Genomic DNA, 27493 nt, shown 5'->3' with positions numbered 1-27493 from the left:
CATGATCCCTTTCTCCAGAAACACACATATCAGGATTAGCATACATTGAAAAAGAAATGAGGCCACTTCAACCTAGATGCAGTGCTTACTTACAGAGCCCTCTTAAAACCCCAGAATTCTAGACCTACTTTCACTGCAATTGGATACGCTGTTCTCTATTTGATCAAAACAGATCTAAATGCAGCAGCACTGTTTAAATATTGCATTAGGACCAATCCAGTGAAGATGCAGTGTTCTCAAAGTCCCCATTTATTATAATAATTCAAACAGCAGCTGGGTTTAGATCCACCAAAGTTTCGATCAATTGAATAGATGGCAAAAAATATCTGGGGAACATCTTTTGTCAAGAGAGGTGTCTTAACCGTTAATTACTTAAACTCTCTTCCTTTCCCCATCCTCTCCAGCTCAGTCCAGCAACGGTCAACAGGATTCAGAGATGGAGACTGTCTGGACAAATGGAATTCAAGCTTCTACAACTACTTTAAATCAGATATGCTCATGTGTTTCTGCCCCACCACTGCACTGGGCAAACCTATTGGGAACAGGGTCAGCTGACCAGGCAAAGATATACTCAACAGAGCGGATCTGAAGAGGGAATAATGTTAGTCAGATGTCACAATAACAGCCTCCCCTTAATAAAGACGACCACCCGGCACCACAGAGTGAGGGGCTGGGCACGAACAAACAACCCTGCATACTGCAATGCAAAAGAGCTGGGCTCCAAACCTTGTCTCCCTAACAGGGGTCACAATCTGGAACGGCAGTGCATCACACAACACTGCCCATTACATTTGCAGACATCTTCCTCACACTGACAGATTAGGCTTTGCTGAAAATAACGCTGATATCTGCCGCCATCCAACGAAGCAAGACACACATTATAAACTGACCTGAAAACGCCCTCAGTTTAGTTTGGGTAAGCGACACATGAAGCTTTTAATACAGACTGAAACAGATAGGCTTCCTGAAAGGGTGTGTTATCATCAGGCTGCATCTGTTATTTCCTTGACTGTACCGAATGATACTGTATGTACAGCAATTGTGTCATTGCTTTAAAATAGCTTCATGTCCCGATTACTGCACTGGAAGCCAGGAAAAGGAAACAGATGCTTTAACAGGTGATTTGGTCTTGTTTCCTACACCACCCTGACATCAGCATCATGCATGTATTTAGGTATTTATGTTTGGGCATTAATGTATTTTTGGAATTTATTAAATGTACAAAACCCAGCAGCTTCCTGACAACCACAGTGGTTCAAGTTGGAATCTCTTATAAATTACTTATTTCAAATAAAATAAAAAAAAAAAACATTAAGAAATGTCTCACCTGGAAGCATCTCACTGCTTATTTAAGGGGGTGGGGCTGCATTGCATTCAAACTAACTTTATTCACAGTACAGAAGAAATTATAAAAGTCCAGTCAAAAGGTACACCATTGGGATTCACAACTATCATAGCTTTTCTCCCTCACTTATGTCTTTGGAAAGTTTGAGAAATTTCCAACTAAAGTATAGGATCCAAGTCAGTTAACCAGCCTTTCAGCCGAGGCATGCACCACAACGTTTGTCTGCTTGACTGGGGTGAGGGGGCAGGGTTTGCACTGGCTCTTTGTGATAACACCGTGTAACAATTTTTTTTTTTTTTTTTTTGTTCCTGGGTAGTAAGTGTTATTTCCTAATTGTTTATGCCTCAGAAGTATAGAAAATGGCTATTATTCCCCACAGACTTTGCTTTTGTGACCAGGACAGTGATATTTCAAAATATCACTATTTCCAATGGGAAAACGGGCAAATGTGTGTCTTATCGTTCACATAGTCAGAAAAAAACAACATATGAATCCAAATTAACATGTATTTATACTAAAGTAATACAAAATGACTACAAAAGATTTAGAAGTGAGTAGTTTTTCGAGATTCACGATTGTACTGTAAATACAATTCATATGTTGTTTTTTTCTGACTTTATGTGAATGAAAAGACACACATTTGCCCATTCTCCCATTGGAAATAGTGATATTTTGAAATATCACTGTCCTGGTCACAAAAGCAAAGTTTGTGGGGAATAATAGCCATTTTCTATACTTTTGAGGCATAAGCAATTAGGAAATAACACTTACTACCCAGGAACAAAAATTGTGTTACATAGTGTAATTACATTTGATTTGAAAGCCATGTCAAGTATAAACGTCCCCACATTTCTTGGTGGTTTTACTGTGTCTCTGTGTGAGCAGTGAGGTGTCTGGCATTTTGTGCAGCATGGGGTTATTCCTGCTACTTGTTCAAAGACCCATATAAAAGTTTACTACGATACTTTTGCAGTTTTACCAAGCTTTTCCTATGGCTGTACTATGTATTTACCATAGTTTACCTAGTTTACCATGTTTATTAATAGAGTTTAACATCACTTGATATCTTTACAATGCTTACCCATGCTTTCACTTGGCTTTGCAGATCGATTAATATTGAGTTGTATTGCACGCACACTGATCTGTACTGGGGTGTATTGTACAGAGCCCTGTGAATGCAGTGCACACTGATCTGTATTGGGGTGTATTGTACCGAGCCCTGTGAATGCAGTGCACACTGATCTGTATTGGGGTGTATTGTACCGAGCCCTGTGAATGCAGTGCACACTGATCTGTATTGGGGTGTATTGTGCAGAGCCCTGTGAATGCAGTGCACACTGATCTTTATTGGGGTGTATTGTACAGAGCCCTGTGAATGCAGTGCACAATGATCTTTAAAAGGGGCGTACTGTACCGAGCCCTGTGCACACAGACTGATCTGTATTGGGGTGTATTGTACAGAACCCTGTGCACGCAGACTGATCTGCATTGGGGTGTATTGTACAGAACCCTGTGCACGCAGACTGATCTGCATTGGGGTGTATTGTATAGAACCCTGTGCACGCAGACTGATCTGTATTGGGGTGTACTGTACAGAGCCCTACCATCCAGCAGCTCCTCAAAGTCGTCCAGGAAGAACTCTCTCAGCGGGGGTCGCTTGGGTCTCTTCAGAGTGTTGAGCAGCTGCTGAATCTTGGAGGAGACGCGGCTGTTCACTGGGACACCTTGGAGACAGGAAGGAGGAGGAGGAGCCCTAATCAGTCCAATTCAATAGCATTTCATTCAATTTCAATTTAAATTAGTTTCAACTCAACTCAATTCATTTCAGCTATATCAAAATCACAGCATGAGAATGTAATGCACTGTATTATTATTATTATTATTATTATTATTATTATTATTATTATTATTATTAACATCCCATGTACTGTTATAAGAGATCTGATGTGCAGTATTGTTGTTTAGTGACAAAACTTGAACAATCTTGTGTCATTGTGGGACTCCAGCTAACCCTCTCATCCACTGCTGATAATTTCAGCCCTGCGTTTCTATAATCAACTTCCTACTTACCGTTAAGGCACATTGTGCATTTGGTGTTTCATTCTAATAGCAAACTGAGTTTGGTTGATATTTCTAGATTAGAGTTCGTAGCGATGGCCAGGGCAGGTACCGAATTGCTGGGAGCAGCCCTTGTAAAGGAGTCTGTATGTACAGCACACACAAACATACACGCAGGGGAACGCACTGACGGTTAGGAGGAAGACACACTGCACACAGTAGAGAAACACTGCACACAGTACTAACATGAAGCGCTAGTAAACCACAGAGAAGCACTGCACTGGAGCTACAACAACCCTGTTGCTTTGTTTCAGGTTTATGTGGACAGTCAAGTATTGACGAATGTGCTGACTGCTCCTGTGTGCAAGGCAGATTAAGGCTGAAAAGCCTGCTTAAACGTTTTACCGGAAATGTCGCATTTAATGAGGGTCAACACATTTCATCACTAGCATAGTATATTGATGAGCTGATGAAATATTAAAATCGGGAAATCAATGTACAATTTGACATAAACAGAGGTGCTATAGAGGCCACACGGTTGATTATAACCACTAAATCCAATCGCCGATTTAACATGCGTCTGACAGTTTAAACGATAATGACCATTTACACGAAGTTTTATGCTCAGATTTAGAGTCTTAAGGTCAAAGAAGCAGCTCAATTGGAACCCGTTCTGTTACACTGTTCAATAGAGCAGCTCAATTGGAACCCGCTCTGTTACACTGTTCAATAGAGCAGCTCAATTGGAACCCGCTCTGTTACACTGTTCAATAGAGCAGCTCAATTGGAACCCGTTCTGTTACACTGTTCAATAGAGCAGCTCAATTGGAACCCGTTCTGTTACACTGTTCAATAGAGCAGCTCAATTGGAACCTGCTCTGTTACACTGTTCAATACAGCAGCTCAATTGGAACCCGCTCTGTTACACTGTTCAGTACAGCAGCTCAATTGGAACCTGCTCTGTTACACTGTACTGTTTGTGTCATTGTTTAAGAACCGTCCTGTAGATGTCTATGTCTTTAGTGCCGCCAATCGTTTCTCATCACAATTCTTACCTTTGTAACCTTTCTAAAGCCCGGGACAGACAGATGGGCGCTGCACGGCATGCAAGGCACCCTGTATCGCTGCCATTGCTTTTCCCATAGCGATGGACAGATCAGCATGGGACGATACCCTACGAGCACCGAAGGTCCTGTAGTGACACTCAGCGGTACCCACTCAAATCGAATCCAGAGCAATTTTTTTCTGGCTGCCGCCACAGCCAAGTGCTGACAACACATGATTGCCAGGAAAAATCATGAATGAAACTGTTGTCTATGGAGGTGTCCAAGCACCCTGAAGTGTCTGATCCATCCCATATCTCATACAAGAACTGGCAACTCCTGATAGGCATCCTACCTGTAGCCAATTTGATACTGTTATCACGCTTTGCCTTTTTTAAAAAAAATTGTTTTATTATTTCTGTAGTTCACTGCTATTTTTACTAAATAACTGGCTGTAAATGGACATATTTTCTAACACTTCAGTATGTTTCTTTGCTAAGCTGATCACTCATTTCATACACCTGCATATAGAGGACAGAAAAATAATGTTGAAAACCAAACCAGTGTTTTTATTTAGTAGATTTTTTTTTTTTTTTTTATTATGTCTGCATCCTAATATTCTACTAGGTGATGCAAAACTTTTGACCATAATGTGAATTATATTCGAGTTCATAGCCTTCGGTGTGGTACTGGCAGCTACTGTACTGTACCATTCAATTTTTCTATATTGTAAGAAAAGTCCATCGGGTAGTGCATACCGCTCCTGTGTGCCCGGCTGCAGACTAATGGTATTGCACTGTGAAAATGGCCAGCGGTGCCATGCCTGTCTGTCTCGGGCTTAAAGGGGCTAATGAAATCTGCCATTGGTTAATCTACAGAGATTTTACACTGAATCAGTGCCTGGAATAATAACAGTTAGCTGGTCAGACAGACAGACAGACAGGCAGACCAGTCCAATCCCTCGCCTCATTTCACCAGCGCAGATTATAAAAGCCCTCCCTGTAAGACCCAGGTGCAGCAGCAGGTAATCAGGAGGGGAGGTCACCTTGCTCTGAAGGACACTCAGCCTGAGCAGCAAGGCTGAAGGAGCGCTCAATGACAGCACTCTCAATTCCAGGCAGTCGGTAGGCACACAGACTCAGACAGCCCACAGTGCATCTGATATGTAATCAGCAACGGTACCAGGAGGTTCCTGTGCTATTATATAAAACTAAACCATTTATGATTTAGGTCTACATTTAATTTACTTCCAGTGTCATGTCAGAAGCAGAGGTATGGCATGGCAGAAAACCTGCTGCTGTAAGTAGTGTGTGAGGGGGAATGTAAGGTTGGCAGGAATTACATCTGACCCTGCCCCCAATAACAGATGTGGCCATTCCCAATTTAGTTAATTGACACTAATTGGGAAGTGGCCACATGCATAAAAAAGGAGCTATATCCTTTGGTTGTTGGGGGAGTTTGGGGAGAGTGTTTGTGCTGCAAGTCTTTGTTCTGTTTTGTAACATTCTAGAGAAGTTGAATGCCTAGCTGGCATGTAGGTACTCTGTTGTTGAAACCTTTTATTTCGGCCCTCAAGCCTCGTTGGTTTTGTGTATTTTTGTTAACAAAATGTGCGCACAAGCACTTAAAATGCCACTTTCTGTCTCTGGGTCTCTTTCCTGCCGGCAACCAGCTCGGGCCGAGACACCATCCTGTCACAAGAGGGTTTTTACACGGGTGTTGCTTCAGTGCTATGTTTGGGAGCTGAACAGCTTGTGAGAAAACAAACACAACACTAGCCAGCACACAGAGTTTGCACCCATCGGGTCAGTATTTTGGCAGTGCACATCCAGAATGATCACATACAGTATGCTCTACATGTATATAACATAGCACACAGCGAGCGCTGCAGAGGCATACTGCAGGAAGGGTTCATATATACCGTCTTGCAGCAGAGAGGAAGCCCCTTGCATTGGAGGAGGGAAGCCTATGAAAGAAGACCATTGAAAGAAGCGGTCAGTTCAGGCACTAAAAAAATACAAGCGTACCACTGATTTATTCCAATTTCATATCTGTTATGAGGCTTCTATAGCTGGCGGATGCTACTGACCTCTGCATTGCAATAAAGGCTCTATAAACTACTACAAAAAAGGAGCAGATCCATTTGAAAGATTAGTTATAGAGCAGATGCAAGGGTTCTTTGAAATGGCATGCCAGAGCGAATGTAAAGTATTCACTTGCTGTAGGTATAAAATATCAGCTCTGTTAACTAATGCACTCCTCTTCTTGTTTAGAGTCACTTTGTATCATTTGCATTGGTGCATCCTGGTGACTTTTTATAACTCATATATTTAAAAACAATCTCTCTGCCCCACAGTTGTTTTGTGTGATATTTCTTACTGACGTTTTTTTTTTTTTTGCATCCACCAGACCTGTGTTGCAGGGGGACAGGTTAATGGTTACACTCTAGTGTACCAGATGTACTTAGAGATGTTTGAGAGCTCTATAGAGGCAACAGGGTTGCTTAGCTTAAACTTCTACAGTGGTTCTAAAGAAAAAGAACACATTTGTTAGGGTAAATGTAATATTCCAGAGCTGTGCCAAGCTTCTTTTTAAAATGACCCTCTCACAATAATATATTTCATGGAAGGCTTAAGGTTCTTTGCTTGGTGGTTTAATATGTACTGGTCCATAGACAACATATTGACTAAGGACTTGCAAAGAGGAGCTTTTGTTTTAAAGCTACTTAACTATCGATGTGGAATTTGATTTTTAGATAGAAATTGGTGCACTAATTGAAGCACTTTGGTACCAAAACATCCTAGATCAGTGATCAGCAAACAAGCACAGATAGATTGGTGCTGACTCAATACATGAAGTGAGTCGGTCCCACTGCCTACAGAGCTGTGGAAGGATCCAAGTCTTCATTATTTAAAGCATCTCAATGTCAGTTTTTTTTTTTTTTTAAATTAGTTCAATTACACGCTCAGATGAGCTGCTCTGTTGTTACTATAGATTATCTTGGGCAAAACCAGCCAGAATTTAAACCTCTTGCAGAAGCATTAGGCTTGCAGAAGGACCAATAGGATCTAATGGTGTTTTCAACAATTAAGACTTTACACGTTTCATAGCTTTTGTGCAACCTTTCATAAATTCATGGGATGACAATATGAACAGAGTTATTTGTTAAAACAATGTAATATTAAAACCTACTGATTAGAAAAATGACTGTCTGTCACTCACCGTCCGCAGTCTCAAGGATGGTGGTGTTGTGGAGGCCTCGCGGGACTCCCCGCACAGACGCCACCTGGGGCCGCTCAATGTGCACCGAGCGCTGGGACAGGCCGGTGGTCACATCTGGGGGGGCAGAGTGGTTTTCTGTGGGAGGAGAAGGAAGAGAGCTGTCAAACAACAGCAATCTAAGTAAGCATTACCCAGAAACTCATGCAAGGTCATTACAAAAAAGAATTCAGAGAGTTTATTACATACGTATTATCATTATTATTATTAAAGTGACTTATTATTTAAAAGCACCGTATCTTACAATAGTATACCATGTAGATTTTCTTTATTTTGAGCCTGGCATCAGCAAGAACTTCGAGGCTGAATAACATTTTAATGGTTCTCAAACTTCTTCACTCCAAACTGGCATATAAACCACAAATAAACACACACTGTTAGACTGAAGTTGTTTCTTATTAGTTTTACAAATGTAATGGACATTTTTTTTTCAATTATGCCAAAAACAATCTGGAGTAAAAGCTTTAAAGAAAAAACTGAAATCCATGTACCTGCTCCTGGCGTAGTAACCAGAACTATTTTCACCAAACAACTACAACATCACAATGGCTGGCCTTCAGCAGATGTCTCAAAGGTAAACTGCCTGGCTCTGCTGCACATATTGCGCCATTGTATTGTGCTTAAATGATAACTGCACACAGTATTTAGTAGCTGTGACCAAGTTAGTCACTTATGTGCTAGTTAGGTCTGAATTCGACTAAGCGACAGGCTGCTGTCACTATGCAGTCAATGGGAGCCTCTGTGGCATTTGTTGATTGAAATCACAGTGTGGTGTTATTATAGGATGACTGGATTTGGATTTGCAGTGACAGAGAATAGCAGGAGAATTTACATGACATATAACATCTTGACCCCCCCCCCCCCCCCCCCCCCTGAACTGTACTGACTAAAATGAAGTGTAATATGGGTCGTGCTGTACTGTACTGGGTGCCCTGTGCTGTGCTGTGTTGCTCTGTACTGGGTACCCTGTGCTGAGTGTCCTGTGCTGTGGTGTACTGGACGTGCTGTACCGACCTATCTGGGACTGAGCCATGAGGTCTGCCAGCACGGTGGTTGCAGCGGTGCTGGCCGGGCCGAGGGGCCACCCTCCCGGGTGCGATGAGGTGGAGGAGGAGGAGGAGGAGGTGGAGGAGCCCTGGATCACTCTGTTAAACCAGCGCTCCACGCTGGGGGGGCCAGGCCGGCGCAGGGAGCCCTCGTCCTCCGAGGCCGACGAAGTGTCTGTGTGCCAAAATAACAAACAATAGCGAGTGGATGGGAGGCAGGCAGGCGCGAGAACCTCAGGACGTTTACCAAGTCTTGGTGGCAGGACTTAACTCAGCTAAAGAGCAAGCCGCATCAACCTTCATTTATACAAGGATGGAAATAGGACTCCTGTTACATAGCAGTTTCACCCATTCGAGTACAATAACAAGTTCAGGTGTGTTTTGTTAAACTCCTAGTAAAACCAAGAATGGACCAAACTGCTATTCATTGGCAGTTTTAGTTCCATATATATATATATATATATATATATATATATATATATTATATATTTATTTATTATATATTTTAACTGTCCCCAGGGGGATTTGAAACTTAATGATGTTTGCAATTCATTCGAAGCTGCTTACTCTTTAAAGATTTTTTTAATTGCAGTTTTGTTTTCTGGACTGCTGTCAACGAAACATAACAACCGTCTAGAAATTGTATAAATATACAAATTTTGATCCATCAATACGGACTTTAAATTAGTGAAATTATGTAATCAACATTCCAGATTCTTGATAAAGAATATATTAACAAAATAGACTTCCTACATATTTCTGAAATCAGTATTCTTGATATCAAAATTACCTGCAGGTAATTTTTAAAATAAGTGTGCAGGACTAGAAATCAGAAATGTTAAAAATTGTAATATTTCCAAATATCTGTAAATTCATTTCTCAGTTTTAATAATACAATAGGAGGCTGTGTGGTCTAGCAGTTAAAGCAAAGGGCTTGTAACCAGGACGTCCCCAGTTCAAATCCCAGCTCACTCACTGTGTGACCTTGAGCAAGTCACTTAACCTCCTTGTGCTCAGTCTTTCGGGTGAGACTTTGTTGTAAGTGACTCTGCAGCTGATGCAGTTCACACACCCTAGTCTCTGTACGTCACCTTGGATAAAGGCAACTACTAAAATAAAATAATAAATAATTTCTGATGTAAAGGAAAACAAGACTTTTTTTTTAGATTAAAAATCAAAAGATCATTATATCAACATTTAAATTACAATATCAGAAACTGGAGAGATAATTCCCAGTTTCAGAAATGTAACCATCCATTCAAAAACTTATTTGTGGGTTAAATGTCAAAATGGTTTTCCATATCTGCAATGTGATGCAGAGTGTAGAGGCTGTGTACAGGGCAATGTTGGGGATGCAGAGTGTAAAGGCTGTGTACAGGGCAATGTTGGGGATGCAGAGTGTAAAGGCTGTGTACAGGGCAATGTTGGGGATGCAAAGTGTAACGGCTGTGTACAGGGCAATGTTGGGGATGCAGATTGTAGAGGCTGTGTAGAGGGCAATGTTGGGGATGCAGAGTGTAGAGGCTGTGTACAGGGAAAATGTTAGGGATGCAGAGTGTATAGGCTGTGGACTGGGCAATGCTGTAATGGACCCGAGTGGCACTCAGTCAGTGAGTCATTGCAATACAGTAATCAACTGGGATACGGGACTGACAGTTGCTCACAGCAAGTGTGCAGATCAGAGCACTTCAGTGAAGAAGATGATGTGGGGAGAGGTATTTTGCACCAGTGAGATTCAATATATACATGTTTGTGTATGTATATATGTATGAATCTAAGTGTGTGTATGTACGTATACAGTGCCTATAGGAAGTATTCACCCCCCTTGGACGTTTTCAAAGTTTGTTGTGTTACAACCTGAAATCTTGATGCATTTAAATGGGATTCTTTTTCCTTTGATTTACACAACCTACTCAATACTTTTAATGTGTGAAAAAGGGGGGGGGGGGGGGGGTTGAAAAAACAAATCAATTAAAAATAAAAACCTGAAATGTCCTCATTAGATAAGTATTCACCCGCTTTGCTATGACACCCCTAAATAAGCTCTAGTGCAACCTATTGCCTTCAGAATTCACAAAAGTTAAATGGAGTCCATCTGTGTTCAATAAAAGTGGTTCACATGATTTCAGATTAAATACACCTGTCTCTGTAAGGTCCCACAGTTGGGTAGTGCATTCAAAGCAAAGATACTACCATGAAGACCAAGGAGCTTTCAAAACAACCTCAGGGATAAAGTTGTGGAAAGGCACAGATCAGGGGAGCGGTATAAGGCGGCAAATATTCAAAGGCTGAATATTCCTTGGAGCACAGTCAAGTCGATCATTAAGAAGTGGAAGGTATTCGGCACGACCCAGAATCTGCTTAGAGCAGGCCATCCTCCCAAACTGAGCAGCTGGGAAAGACCTACAGCGTTTCATGGTTGAGATTAGAGGAACTCTCCATGTGTCAACAATAGCTGAGGTACTCCACAAATCTGGCCTGTATGGAAGAGTGGCAAGAAGGAAGTCATTTCTGAAAAAAGCCCATGTAAAACCCTGCTTTGAATTTGCAAAAAGGCATGTGGGAGACTCTGAAAAGATGTGGCCAAAGGTTCTGTGGTCCGACGAAACAAAAATTGAACTATTTGGCCTAAATGCAGGGACTGGGAAGCTTGTCAGGGTAGAGGGTAAAATGGATGGAGCTAAATACAGACAAATCCTTGAGGAAAACCTGCTTGTCTGCAAAAGACCTAAGACTGGGACGGCGATTCACCTTTCAGCAAGACAATGACCCCAAGAACACAGCCAAAGCGACACTGGAGTGGCTTAAAAACAAGAAAGTGAAAGTCTTAGAGTGGCCCAGTCAAAGCCCGGATTTTAATCTGATTGAGAATCTGTGGTAAGACTTTAAGATTTCTGTCCACCAATGATCCCCATCCAAGTTGACAGAGCTTGAACAATTTTGCCAAGAAGAATGGGCGAATATTGCACGATCCAGATGTGCAAACCTGGTAGAGACTTACCCCAAAAGACTCACAGCTATAATTGCTCCCAAAGGTGGTTCTACCAAATATTGACTCAGGGGGTGAATATCTAACCAAGACATTTCAGTTTTTTTTTAATTTTTCATTAACTGTTGTTTTACAATAAAAATTATTGAGTTTTACGATTATACTGTAAATACAGTATAATCGTAAATCTCGAAAAACTACTCACTTCTAAATCTTTTGTAGTCATTTTTGTATTACTTTAGTATAAATACATGTTAATTTGGATTCATATGTTGTTTTTATCTGACTATGTGAACGAAAAGACACACATTTGCCCGTTTTCCCATTGGAAATAGTGATATTTTGAAATATCACTGTCCTGGTCACAAAAGCAAAGTTTGTGGGGAATAATAGCCATTTTCTATACTTTTGAGGCATAAGCAATTAGGAAATGACACTTACTACCCAGGAACAAAAATTGTGTTACATAGTGTAATCATTCAGCTTGTGTAACACTGCTTGGTGTAGTCTGTTCACCCCTGAGATCTATTGTATCTGTAATACTGAGCTACAGGGACTCACTGGAAATAAGCTGGTAACACCTTGTTATCTCTTTCTTGACATATAACTTGTATATTCTCTTTTTTTTCACTACATAAACAGAATTACATTCAACTGTATTGTGGTACTATATTGTCACAGCTTCCACTGTGGCCCAGAAGAGGAGCCGTTTCCCAACGTTCACAAGTTCCAATCCACATGCCATTCAATGGGATTGAATTTGCTTCAGCTACTGTCCAGTGCTGGCAGTGTTAGAAGGATCTGGTCAGAGCTTCGGCACTGGCAAAGCAGTTCCAATGTGTTGCTCCTCTCCAATGCAGGGCATGACTACAGCCAGCAGGACACAATGTTTGCTTGATTATAATATCCCAGTCCTTTCCTGTTTTCAGTGTGTTTTCTGTATGATTAAAACTGAGACTTAAAAAACAAGGTTCAGTGATTTTTTGACCATTGTGCTTGTGAAGACTCCCAGGGTAATTTCAATTATCCCACACTCTCTAAAAGCTAATTACAGGTACATAAAAATTAGGAGGCTGTGTGGGCCAGTGGTTAATAAATAAAAAAAAATTAAAAATCGATCAAATATTGAAGAAATAAAATAAATACAGTTTACACAGGCCATGCTTGGAGAAACTGAATCTCGTTTTACTGAGAAATGATCCTAGCAGTTTAGGTGTCTGATGTTAAATTGAAACATTGTGCTAATTCAGCTACGTGAATTTTCTGCTTAGCCATACTGTTGTACTGGGACGAGCTACATAACAGGCTCTGAGGCTGTGGCTGTTTTGAAACCTTTCCCCCAGATGTATCTGCTTTTAACATAATTTAGTAAAAACAAATATTGGTCAATCGCTTCGGGATGACCCTGGATGTGAAAGGCGCTATATAAATGAAATGTTCTTATTGACAGCAGGATTGCTAGGAAATGTGATCACATCTGCATGGTTCTGACCTCTTTCCACAGGCTTCTGGTATGATTTAGAGCTGAATTTAAGATCCTACTCCTTACCTATAAGGCCTTACAAGTTCTTGCTCCATTACATCTCACTGAATTATTATCTCTATACATCCCTCGCTGTACATTACACTCACAGGATGCCAGTTTGCTGTGACTTCCACGGTTTTCAATGCATGCCAGGGGCGAAAGGACATTCTCTAACCACAGCCACGAGCCTTAGGAATTCCTCGCCACCTTTGGTCAAACAAACAGCCCCTGTTTTTAAATCTCTTTGAAAAAGGCATTCCTGGTACATTGCCTTAAGATTGTGATTAGATTTTAAACACTAAAAATGTTTCTTATACATTTTAAACCAGTAGTTTTGAATCATATGTGATATAGTCTCAATCACACTTATTCTTCAAATGAATATAAGCAGAGTAATAATCATTTACTAATTGGTTCCTTTACTTTGAAGTAAGTTAGACAGTTCTTTAGTGCCACCTACTCAGTGAGAAAGGAAGGTGGAGAGCTGTGTAGACGTTCCTTGGATGTATCCAGAGTGACGTGGGTTAACTAGCGGGTTGAACAGAAGTGCCCAGTCACATGTATGTTATACAATGGAACAGTGGAACTAGGCTAGGTATGGCCTGAAGCATTTCATTACTAAAATAAATGTGCTGTGTGCTTGTACCTGCATTCCGTGTCTGGACTCTATACTGCCTTCTGGCCTGGATTAACATTAAAAGCAGCCTGCCCAGCATTACAGCAAGCGAGGTGCACACTTAGACACTATGTAGGACACTCAAACATTCATACTGAGGTATAGTGACAGAGCTCCCTGTCAGATCTGCCATCTTTGTGGTAAAATGGTAGGAAGCGGAAAACATCGGGGGTGCCACTGGTGAATTTGGGAGAGCTTGTTTATTGAAATACAATCTTCTGCCTGTTTTGGCATTATTAGCTATTCAGGGGTCCCAAGATATTTTCCTGGGTTTTTAAAGCCTTGATTAGCACTCTTTATGCTTTTAACTGTATAAACTTGTCTATAAACACTTTATATTTCACTATATGATGCATGTACTTATATAAGCTGATAATCATAAGTGATTTGCATTGAAAAATTTAACTTTTAAATGAAAATGTAAATCTTGTCAATTTCAATGAAATGGTCACCCAGAGCAAGGGGATTTCAGTCTGAAGCCCAAGTCAGTTAAAAGTCTGAAATGTGTATAACACGCTGTTAGAACACTGGCCTTAGTATAAAAGTGTCTTTGTTAGATGTTCTCTGGAGTTAACTAGCATGTTACTTAATTAACCTTTTGTCACCAATTATTGTTAACAGGTGAGGGTCCATGATTACTATAAATATAGGTAACATAGGCACAAGTTTGTCATTCCTGAAAGTAAGGGAGCAGAAAATGGCAAAATAAGCTCAGTTAAGCAAAGACAAAAATTGTAATTACTTTAAGAAATGAAGGTCAATCTTTAAGACAAATCGCAAGAACTTTGCAAGTGTCTGTAACTGCTGTGGCCAAGACCATCAAACGATTTGAAGAAACTGGCACTCATGAGGACCGAACAAGGTCAGGCAGGCCAAGGGTGAAATATTTGGGTCCAACCACAGAGTATTTGTAAGACGCAGAGAGGGTGAGCACATGAGTTCTGCATGTGTGGTTCCCACTGTCAAGCAAGGAGGAGGCAGTGTCATGGTCTGGGGTTGCTTTGCTGGTGACAGAGTTGGTGATCTTTACCAAGTCCATGGCAAGCTCAACCAGCATGGCTATCACAGCATACTTCAGAGGCATGCCATTCCATCAGGATTACGGTTACTTGGGCAGTCCTTCATTCTTAAGCAAGATAATGACCCGAAACACATCTCAAAGTTGTGCAAGATCTATCTGGCGAAGAAGGAAAGTGAAGGACAACTCAATCTAATGACCTGGCCTGCCCAGTCTCCAGACATCAATCCCCATAGAACTTGTATGGGATGAACTGGACAGAAGAGTCAAAGCAAAGCTACCCACAAGTGCCCTACGTCTCTGGGAATTGCTGCAGAAGAGCTGGGAAGACATGTCGGGTGATTTCCTGCTGAAACTTGTTAACAGAATGCCTCGTGTTTGTGAGGCTGTTATTAAGGCAAAGGGTGGCTATTTTGAGGAATCCAAGATTTAGAGATTTTCAATTTTCTTGAACATTGCTTTGATACTCCTTATGTTTTGTTTTGTATATTGTAACGTATTTTCATTGGCAAGTATTTACAGAAACGTATATGACGTAAAACATTGTCAATTATTATTGTTGTTAATAATAACAACAACAACAATAATAATAAATAATAATAATAATAAAGCTATTAGCCACATTGAAAAGCACTGACAGCTTGCAGTTCCGTTGCTGTTCAACAGCAGTGGATTGTTCTGATTCATACTGTATAGTACAGAACTCTGCAGTGTCTTGATTACAGTGTTGTGGTGTTTATCAAGTACAATGTGCTGTACATATGAAGTAGAGTTTATTGTACTGGTAACTAAATGTAAAGGAATTCTAAAATGAGCAGCATTGTAGTATCAAAAAATCACCGTACGGCTGTGCTACAGCTTTATATACAGCAAATGAAACTAACTGATTATATCTCTGCTTCTTTCTGGTGTGTTTTGTTTTATTACTGGTTTATTGCTTAACAGATAAAGCCAGCTTGTTACTCTATACTACATATTTAGCTGATCCTTTTATAAAGTGATCACAAAAAACATGAAACTCCTGTTGCAAAATTAAATAAAGCAGTGTGTGTTAAAAAAGCTGGAGAGGGGCTAAGCTTTCTGCTATAGATGATGATGGGCTTAAAACGAGTGTGTCGTATTGAAGTCAGCAGCACTTTAACAGACTGCAGAATCCAACACCAATTCGGTGCAGAGCGCAGCTCCCTCTTCATAAGCAGCAGATCAGCCTGGGCTTGAGCACAAATCTGTGAAGAGGTCTGTGCTGTCGTCACTGTATAAACGGGATCACACATCCACTGACAGCCCCCGACAGTATCCCAGCTCACTCACTGAGCAAGTCACTTAACCTCCTTGTGCTCTGTCTTTTGGGTGAGACTCTGGAGCTGATGCATAGTTCACACACACACACATTAGTCTCTGTAAGCCTCCTTTGATAAAGGCATCTGCTCAATAAAGAAATAATAATAATAATAATAATAATAATAATAATAATAATAATAATAAGCAGCCATCTTACTGGGATGTTATCATCCTATTTTTAGCCTAGAAGTTTACCATGGCACAATTGCACAGCATTTTGAGTTTCCTGTGCTTTACCATGTTTTTAAAATGCTCTGCCACATTTCCAGTGGTACAACAGTCATTCACAGTGTAATCCACCTCACAATCACCCCCACCACACAATTCAGGATGCCTTTGCAAAGGGACAGTGTCTCGTAAAGGAGTGCACAGCAAGAGTTTAATATCCATTGTGTTACCTCTTACACTGGAAACAGTTTTACTGATGCTTCTGTTGTGCTGAAGTGCGACACCAATAAACAGGCGGACATACAGATAAGCTCCTCTTTATAAGCACAGATTGTAAGGAATATTATGTCACCGCAAGTGAATAAGTGGATCTCAAGATTTATGTAAATGTGTATGTGTATAACACAGGGATGGGTTGGCGGACTGGCACCTCCATACGGTACACTTCCAGAGTGTTACACCTGTGCTAAAGAATGTCCTCACTGAGTTCCATCACTGCTGGTTCTCTTGGATGCTAGCAAAAATGTGCTTTAATCTGCAGCTCTCCTGCATTTCTTACCTGGGGGGGTGCATGCTTCCACAGAGGACTGCACTAGAACTGAACGTCTCTTGGAGGGCATTGGCATTTTCCGCTCTTTGTATTTGGCCAGGGCTGCTTGAACTGCTTCAGTGTGCACATCTGTGAAGAGACACAGGGGTTTGCAGAAGATTTCACATGCTGCCTGAGCAAGCTTCAGTACATCATGCCCACCCCCCCTCCAGAGGCCAACACACAGCACCTTATCATCTGGCTCCAATTATTATTATTATTTTTTTTTTTTTTTTAATTTAGAATCTCTAATTTTACCTCTGATTTTCTCCCAATTTGCAATGGCTCCAATGATTTTTATATCAAATTATAGTTTAGTGTGGCACACATACTAGTGTTACATGAACCAGTTATTCGAATGAAGCTCTCCATAGAAATCAGGTGCAGACAATCTGGTCAGGGTCACTGGTGTTGACTGGGCTAATTTACGATTCAAACTGAATCAAGTGAAAAAGCAGCTGCTGGGGTTTGTGAGGACTGCTGCTTTTCTTTGACTCTGGAGAACAGCAATCCAAGCAGCTGTTTCTTCAGATGTTTCACATGGAATGGTAAACTAGCTATGCATATTCTATGCATACATCTATATACAGACACACACACACACATATATATATGTGTATATAGCTACATTATATATATATATACATATATATATATATATATATATATATATATATATATATATATATATATATATATATACACACACACACACACACACACACACACACACACACACACACACACACACACACACACACACACACACGCATAACTGGACACAAACAAACATGTAAATTAATATTCTTTAATTGTGAGTTAGCTGTAAAACAAGAGTATAATTCGTACCTTGTTACAGTAAAAAAACAAAAATGACGAAATAAAATATAAAATGAAAGGAACACTCTACTGTACAGCAGAATGTGTATTACTGATTTCAGACCTCATTCATGCATGTTTATAAATGTTATATGAACGCATATCAACACGGTCATTATTGCAATCTGTTTCAAGCAGTGTTTGTTCCACTATTTGAATATCTGACCCAGCACAAGAATGAATCCTGATTAAACACACTTGATCATTTAACTCGAACACCATATAAATCCTGAGAAATCAGTAGGTATGTAATGATTCACTGTGTATTCATGAATTCTGATGGCTTCTTTACACAACTATTTGTCATGTTGTAACAGACGTGTGTACCGTTTGCATTGTGACGCAAGAGCAAAAGCACAACTTTGCTCATTGTAGGTCACCAAGGGGTTCTTGAATGAAGAATAAGTGTGTTTTATAGTTGGTATAGAAACCTAGTCTCCCTATCTCACTGAATTTTTGTCTTTTAACAAATTGGCCCATCATTAAATAACAATTTGATCTTATTATGCATCATAAAAGTAGCCAGTCAGAACCATCACATGTATCGTGACATTCGTGTATCGTGACACCCCTAGAAATCAGAACCCTGAAGGCTCCCCTGCTGCGAGTCTCAGACGCAGCAGCAGGCTTGCGTTTCCTTACCAGATCGGAAGCGCTCATCCCGTGAATTGGATGCGCAGGACTTCTGCTGCTTGCTCACAGCCGGGGTGGGCTGGGAGGAGCTATGGATCCTGTTCTCAATCTGCAGAGAGGGGTCTACACCTGCAAACACAGACAGCTTCAATCAGGACCACACCGGCCAAAGGGGAACCAACGCACCATCACTCGCTCCACAATCCCCAGGGAGAGAAAGTGAAACACACTGCTGTACATGACCAGCCTGCTGCAGGGGTGAGGCAGGAGAGACTGAATGACAGCTAATGAATCACACACACAAATGAAAATTTAATAACAGGATTCTCTGAGCTTCTCACTTTCACTCCTTCCAATGCATACTGAGAGGTAATGAATTCACTGAATTCTCAGAACAGTCACGGTGGAGAGGGTGAGAAAGAGATAGAGTAAAAGAAAGACGGAACTGGAATAGAGATAGACAGAGGGGGGGACAGGAATAGAGCACTGGAACATAGTTGGTGAACATTATATGCTCCACACGCAGTGCCTGTTTAATGTACATAAAGTTGGATGAAATGGATTATGTGTAAAAGCAAGCTTGTTTTGCACAAAAACCCATATTAAGCCAACATTATCAATGCTTACTGTTGCTGAAGAACTTATCACCAAGAATCAAACAATTAGGCATGCATTTCTCTGGAGCCTAGTTGTGTAAAACATATAAATGTAACACATACAGACATCTCCGCTGCATCCACAGGGACTTCAGTCTAGGCATGCAGGGATAGCATGTATCATGAGGTGTACTGTAAATGCTCCCAAAAGGCATTCATTAATGATGTACTATTTTTTCACGGTGAAAATAAATCTATTAAAAAGTACTCCACATTTACAGTGACAGTAAGCTACTTTGCAAGTGTGCACCTGTTATCTTAATTCAGACACAGCCCAGAGAAGCACATGGCTAATTCAAAAAGCACAGGGTTTCATCCACACTGTGGAACCATGCCAATCACCTGACATTTGTACAGGCCGAGCACAGTAACTGGCAAAAGCAAATAAGCCAGCAATAAAGTGTAAAAAAAAAAAAAAAAAAAAAAACACAAAGACATAGCCTTTGGGGTAACATAGGGTGGACCAATCAGTCAGTGCCTTGCAACAACATGCCCTGGTCTACCAGACATAATGCAGTCAGGCCTGTCAGTTTTACAGTGGTAGGTTTTAGTTTGTATTTTATTAAATGATTATCATTAATAAGCTTAACTGAGAAGTATGCGTGCGGGAAATGTTACATTTACTATATTTCTCTAATATTTCATTTCTAATCTGTTCAATACCATATTGTATGCGTTCTGTGTGATTCCCTATTCATGTTTTTGCTTAGATCATTTTTTCTTGTGCTTACTAACTAATCCTGAAAGGACTCCTCAAGGCTGATTGTGGGGAGGCATATCAATGTCACATAGTGCATCACTTGGGGGCTTTAGTGCACAGCACAACGCTAATATGTTTCCCCACATTTCAGAAGCAATTTTTTGCAGGCATAGTTAGTAAGCCAGGGAACTAATGATCTCAGCACAACCAACAATAGTGAATCACGCAGAGCACACACAGCAGAATATGAAACAGGTATGGCATTCAATATTCAGAAAATGTACAGCAGATGATACAAAGCAGCCCAGTTCACAGTGTCAAGTATGGAGCCTGAATCTCAAGTCCTCGACATCACCTTTCCTGCCTGTGAGTGCTATTGTCACATTTGCAGGGAAGGCAGCAGACCCTCGTTTTGCAATTACCAGCGCTTGTCTCAGTTTTAATTACTACCAGTTAATACTGAAGAGGATTAGCCACAAATCCAGATAACTGGCAGCCTGCTACAGTATTTTACAGCAGGGTGATCCAGCCCTCAATACAGCCACGCTGTGCCTGAACCTTCTGCAGTGTTCCATCCTGTAAAGATCCCGATCCAGATGTCAGCGTGGTTTATCCCTGCATGAGGGTAGCAGCGTCAGCTGAGCCTGGCAGACCACTGCCCAGACTCGCATTGTCAAGAGGCAGAGAATGAGGCAGTGCTGCCCTCATAGTAAATCTAGCACCCTGATGCACTATAACCTCTCACATCACAGACAAAGCTAACCATTCCCTTCCATAGCAGGTCAATGCAGTGCAAACAGGAACAGCTGCTGGACCTTCGCGGTGAAAGACCTGATCTGGATTCTGAAGAGAGTGACTGGTTAGATGATGCATTCAAACTTACAGGACACCTTTTACAGTTTGGACACACATTTGAATAAATCAACAGATTTCAAATTTGATAGCTGCACTCAAGTACAAAGATAATACCAACACACCACATTCCCAATATAATTCTGTATCATGAGATGCATGGCTTACTGTGAACAGATATAAATCACTATACAGTATTACTGCTGATAATTTTTTTTTTAAAAATGTGACAAAAATGTGAAAGCTTTTATTTAAAATGAATTGTAAACAGTAGCAATGCAATAGACTAACCCCTATATTATTTTTATTTGAGAAAAGTAAAGAGACTACAAAAGGTCAGGTATGAACCTCTGCAGCATCATTCATCAATACAACACGCTGTCCATCCTCTAACATTAACGCCTGGTCCATCACATGTTGGCTCTCATTTCCTATGGAATAGAGCCATGCTTCTAATGGAGCTGAGAAACTTCCGCTCCGCTCCACTCCACTCCGCTCCGCTCCGCTCCAGGGAGACCAGGGCACCACCAGCAAGTCCCAGAAACCTGGCATGCACTACAGCATCACCATGACCCACAGCCACAGTACACACGAGACACGGAGATGATTTTCATAACAAGCCGTCTTCCCAGAGCAGGAGAAGCAATACTGTACACAACAGGGGCTTTTAATTAAAAATTATAAACGCTTACCACTGTATGTTTGTAGTTTATCATGCTTTTCATTTTTATTAATACTCTTTAGCATACCTTGCTATTCTTTCCAATGCTTACCCAGGCTTTACCATGCTTTACTACACTTTGTTATGCTTTTATTATGGGAAACTTTTAAAACGGGACCTCCATTACATAAATCACTGCAACATACATTTGTGTGCTAGACTGAGTGTGTACAGCATAAAGAAATAGGGAATATGAAATAAACTGGCCCACAACAACTATTCAACTTTTAGTAACAAAGATTCTCACAGAAAAAGTACCCCAACTGAATCAATTTACTAGGATTGAAGAATGACTAGGAGGGGAATCCCTGAATAATTAATAAACCTTCTAAAACAGGCAAAACTATTTAATAAGCATGCCCCACGAGTCCAACGGCTCCCCAATGTTATCCATTTACTACCAATGCAGAACGATCGTTCTTCAGTTTACCATGACAAACAGGTTTGTGCAGTGGAGAGGCTGTGTATGAGGTGGAGCCCTTTACTAGCTCAGCACTAAGAGCCAGTAAATGGCAGTTTCAGCAGCTCTGGAGATGGTTCTTTCTGAATATTTTATTCATGAGGAATGCACCCCCATAACAGTTTAATTTGAGCTGGAACAGGATACCAACTGGCATGGTTACTGAAAGGGTTAGCATAGAGAGGCAACCGTTAATTATTGATCGCCATGTCTTTAAATTGAACACTCATTGATCAAATAAATCGCCAGTGTCTACATCAGTCCCCTGATGTGTAATATACTACCAGCCAGCTATAACCATATACAGCCCTCATTAAATGGTCTCCCGAGACATTCCTGGTTCATTACTCTTGATGTTTAAGGAGCGCGCTGCTCTCAGGTGTCAGTCTCCTTAATTAAAACGTCCCAAGCCGTATTCCCACCCCTTTAATCTACAGAGAAGCGCTGCCCTACACTCACAGGAACGCATGCGGAGGACAATGCAGTGTAAAGTATGAAGTGAAAACCCATCATTAAGAACCACTTGATGAACTGCAATTAGCTGTGCTGTGCTTTTGGTCTTGTATCATAAAACAAACCACACTTAACTTTAGTAGAATATGATATATCTTGTAAAATGGAACCCTGATACATCAATACGTGATGAATCGATACACCTCTAATCAGTCTTGCAGGCTTTATTGTTAATGCTCCCCCACGATGAACAGGAGCTACTGTCCACTGTTCACCCTGTAGAGGCTTTCAAATCCATTTCCTTGTCTCTTTGTCCAGACATGCAGTAACCCACAGGGTCACTGCTGATTGTTTCCTGGTCACCCCTGGTATAACAATGACTGCTTGTGAGCTCCGTGGTCTGGCAGTGACATTGTGTGTGAGTGGAACAAGGTTTGGCTGTGGTACCATGCATGGTCTGGTAATGCTGTGGAAATGAGGGCCATACAAAGGCTGATAAACACATCAATAGCTGGCATTCACTAGCTTGAGCGCAGGCCTGGGCTCCAATCTGGTGTCACTCTATTTGAAAGATTTTGTAAGAGGAACAAACCCATTTTAAAAGACAAGAATCAATTAACTGAACTGCTCTCCCTGCAGTGGTTTGGCTGTCCTGTTGGGAATGTTCTCAGCAATGCACCTTCCTTTGTTTTTCTTTTCTTGCTATGATGTGCACCGCAAGACAGGAAACATTTTTACTTCCTAAAGCAAGCGCAACAAAAACGAGCAGTCCCCTGGGGCCTGTTCCCAGACTGAGCACTGGAGTAATACAGCACACTGTACCAGCAGTAAGGGACTGGCTGCAACACTGCACAACACAAGGAACCAGAGAAGTCTGTTAAAAAACACGTTGCAGAAAACAGCCGGACAAACAGCCTATCAACAAGAGAGCCTGCAGCGTGACGGCTGCCTTACCTTGCGTCTGGGGGATGTAGGGCGCTACCAGCTTGGCTCTCTTCTTCTCGTAGCCCTTCTGTGTGATGTCCCCTGAAATGAAGCAGAGACACTGCTTATTCACTGTGCACAGGGCAGGCAGGCAGGAGACAGTGGGGGGCAGGCTGTGCGAGGTCTGCTCACAGGACTATTGCACAGCACTTCTGTTCCTGGCAGCGACATAGACGGGCTCCAGTGCACAACAAACCAATTGACACAGAGAGACAGAGATATCAGACCATCGGTGACAGCAGACAGATCGGCCCCGTCACTGACTGACCGGCTCCTCTCTGCTCCTCACTTCCCGGTGCGACCAGACCTCTACCATTAAAACAGCAGCAGCGGCTCCTACCTGTGCAGTCACAGGGAAGCCATTCCCATAACCTACAGGAGGAGCAAAAACAGCAACTGCTATATACACACCTTACAGTATTTGTAACAGTGTTACAAGAACAGTAAGAGAACATACTGAGAACAGTATTTCAGCCTTCATTATTTTCACCGCTACCACACTATAGCTCCACTTCCGGTGCAGCAGGTATTGGAACCCCCGGATACTGAACAGACTGATCCATCAGATAGAGTTACCACATCAAAAGTGAGCAGTTCAGGCATTTAATGGAGGGGCTTGCAGATAAAGAACCATTTGCCGATAACGCTGAGCTCTGAAAATCTTACTCACCAGTCTGAGAGCCCTACGTGTTTGGAAGCTACTGTAGTGCAGGCAGCTTGTCCGAGAGAAATAAAGGAATTTATTAAGAAACAAACTGCGGTTGCAGGGAGTAGAAGTTCAAGTACGTATTGGAAGCATGGCTTCTTGCTAGTGTAATGCATGTACAATTTTGTTTTTCTTCAATTCTGGAACGTACTCTGGTCCAAAGAGTTTTAATGCATTTCTGAGTTGATTTTTTATAGAAATTGAAACAAATACTGTATTGTAATATACATTTTAGTTCAAACCATGTATTAACAAATGATTATTCCTGCAAATCCAGGTGTAGCATATCTAAATCGAAGGCCTGTGCAATGCCCCCTCCTCTCACAGTGATAGGGTTCGAAGGCTGCATGCTTGCCTCATTCTCACACCGCCCAAGCTGTAATGATAATCCTGATCATTAATATTGTGCGTTGCAATGGCAGCAATTATGGATTAGTGCAAGTGATTTACTTCCCAGTCTGGTAATTGCTGCCAGGAGAAATCTAATTTAGTTATATAGAACATTGCAGTGAGCATAATTACAGCAAATCAGGATGAAAAATCTTGAATTACACAGCACAAAGAGCTGACGGATAAGTTTTCATTTTTGTGTTTTTTTTCTCTCCTGTTTGTTTATTAAGCACAAAGCATCATCTCATGTGTGACATCTACTTCAGGCTAATTTGATGAAAACAAGTCATTAGAATCGGCTGCTTTCTAAAAACAAATTCAAGTACGACTGTGCTTAAAGTTGAGGAGAGAATGGGAAATGTTCAATTCAAGACAGATAGGTACAGTATAAGCTGATAGATAGATATTATACATCAGTAACTTTAAAAGACAACTAACTCAGGACTCTAGAAGTTAGACTCAGCTAATGCTAAGGGACTGAGTAGGAAATGAAGGTGAAAGGTCACAGAGTTCAGTAAACTTGTCTTCCCAGTGAGGATGAACACCGAACCAAGAGACACACTGTGGGCTTGAACACACAGGAAGGTTTTGAGTTGTGAGGGTCTGACAACTTAGTCCCTGTGAACTGTACCCGTTACTGCACCCTACAGCCCTCCTGCAGCAGCTTTTCAATCTTTATAATTCATCAAAAAGGAATCAATGACCCAGCAATGGTGCTTATTTTTTATTGCAGAACAACCTAAACAGCTCTCTCATTTTGATTTCATTTTCACTTCTAGGACTCAGATGAAGCCCATTTTTAAAAGTATACCCACATTATAAGTTAATTTCCTTCCTGTTTGACAGGAATTAGGTCCCCACATGCCTTACACTCACTGTTGTATTGCTGGTCATTGTAAACCGTGGGGTCTTTTTTACCTGTAACACAGGAAGGAAGTGAAGAAACCAAGTACCATACTCATATCTATGTGCTGTGTAAACCTGACACCACATACTGCAGACTCATATATGCAGAACTACAAGCTCAGGTCAGCGGTCAAAATAAAAGTAGTGCAGAAAACAGAAAAATACTGCTAATGTATGCAAGTGAGAGAGAAGAGACTTTGAAATGCATTACATCTTTAATTTACTATCTCACTGTCTATTTGTTTTATACAAAAAAAAGTACACTTTATAGTTTAGATGGTCCTGCAGAAAATAGCTTCAGAATTGTTTAGTGATATAAATGAATTTCGAAGTTCTTCTCTCCACAGGGAACAAAGCAGGAGAGGATGGGACTCCAAACTGTAAGGCTGACAAAAATCTAATCGATCATTTAGGAGCCTGGAATTGGCAGGCACGCTTACGCTCAAGCATGCAGGTTATACGAGTTTGCATAAAATGGCGCAAGTTCAGCAACCTTCAGCCAGGAAGCCATTTGTCAGTGTTGGCAGGCCCCGACCCCCTCTCTTAATCAATACCCAATCAGGTTAAGGTGGGAGTCTCAGGGGAGCAGGGCAAGCCACGCAGAGAGACCGTACCACTTAACCTCCCCCTGTGTGTGTATGTGATGGTCCCAATTGGCAACTTGGGTTATGCATAATAAGATCAAATGGTAATTTAATGATGGACCATTTTGTTAAAAGACAAATAATTCAATAAGTATCCATACCCACTATAAGACACACTTCTTCATTCAAGAACAATTTGGTGAGCTCCAAATAAGCTATGTTGTGCTTCTGGTATCACAGTACAGTCGATACATACCTCTATTACGAGACGATAGCTCATGTTAAGAAAGCAACCCAATTCCGGGTCACATGATAACTCGTTACACCCGATTAGTATGAGACCCTACTCAGGGTGTCTGATGCTTTCCTTTTCAGTTGCGTGTTCACAGTAATGCATGAGACAACAGAATGCAATTCCAATCACAACAAGCTTACTGAGATTGAATCCAGTATAACTGAAATTAATTGAAATGGCAAATTCACCAGTACAGTTGTAATGTTTACCTTTCCAAATTCATTCTACCAATTAACCTAAAATCTACATACAGGGTGTCCTAGGAGTTGGGCACCGCTGTTAATAATCAGATGCCTCTCTGTTTCTTGCAGATGTGAAACATCTTCAATGAGGAATGCATTAACATCATTCTCATGTGTGGTGCTGTTACTGCAGGTCAATCGATTTAACAGAGAGCATCCTACTTGGCAGAATACAGTAAATTGCCTGTGATTCCTGACTTAGGAGTCGGTACAAGTCCAATAGCAACTTTAACGCCCTTCTGTAAGCATGACTAAAGAGAAGTGCAAGTGCAATGCATGGGGGCTGTGCTGTTCAGACATTAGCATGACTACACAACAACGATTCTGGCTCCTTACAGGTACAGTGTGCTCCTAAACTTGGGAACCCCTTGACCTTTCTCCGACTTGTACAAAGCTACTTGACCGCTTGACTCAGTTTCCTTTACTGCAGTTTCAGCTCAATTACACTGGTAAAGGCTCTTGCCATAACATGTGTCTGCTTGGTTCAGTGTCTTCTCGTTTCTATAACACTGATGCACTAGCTGAAATGCTCCACCAACAAATAGAGTACTGCAGGTTTCTCGCTATATCCCAAGGTTCTACAGGACGCCAGTGTTTGGTACAGTAGATAGTATTTCAGTAGACACTTGACCCCTGCTTTCTCTCAGTCTGGAGCAGCAAGAGCAGATAAAAGCGAGTCTGGGATGAATGGTTGTGCTGCTTTTTCCTGCCCCCCCCCCCTTTCTCTGTCTCTGGGTGTGTATTTCTGTATCCCAGAGACAAACACTGCTCCTTTCTTCAGCAGGAAATCTGGCAGAGGTTACTGTGAGGACACAAAGAGAAACAGCAGCAAATGCAAAGGAGCTACAGGAATGAAGCTCAGACTGGGGTGGAATGGTTATGAAGGCTGGGCTAAGGAGCCGGGAGCAGTTACAGGAATGAAGCTCAGACTGGGGCAGAATGGTTATCAAGGCTG

General features: G+C 41.3%; 1 protein-coding gene across 3 annotated transcripts in view; it reads right to left on the bottom strand.

The window, feature by feature from the left end:
- The window catches only part of LOC121322940 (disco-interacting protein 2 homolog A-like), a 114920-nt gene that overhangs the window by 28670 nt on the left and 58757 nt on the right, over nt 1-27493 (bottom strand). For 2 of the 3 annotated variants that reach the window (XM_041263583.1, XM_041263582.1), the window contains exons 2-7: nt 23386-23457; nt 18599-18718; nt 17048-17167; nt 8740-8946; nt 7669-7803; nt 2950-3069 (exon numbers count right to left, since the gene is read on the bottom strand). In XM_041263583.1, coding sequence (XP_041119517.1) covers nt 2950-3069; nt 7669-7803; nt 8740-8946; nt 17048-17167; nt 18599-18718; nt 23386-23457 — 774 coding nt within the window. Of the gene's footprint in view, nt 1-2949; nt 3070-6367; nt 6413-7668; nt 7804-8739; nt 8947-17047; nt 17168-18598; nt 18719-23385; nt 23458-27493 lie in introns of all 3 variants that reach the window. The other variant, XM_041263581.1, reaches the window with a different exon arrangement.

The sequence above is a fragment of the Polyodon spathula genome, chromosome 11 (genome assembly GCF_017654505.1).
Source record: "Polyodon spathula isolate WHYD16114869_AA chromosome 11, ASM1765450v1, whole genome shotgun sequence".
Lineage (NCBI taxonomy): Eukaryota > Metazoa > Chordata > Actinopteri > Acipenseriformes > Polyodontidae > Polyodon > Polyodon spathula.
Note: the sequence above shows the minus strand (reverse complement) of the source record. Positions and strands in the feature narration are given on the sequence as shown.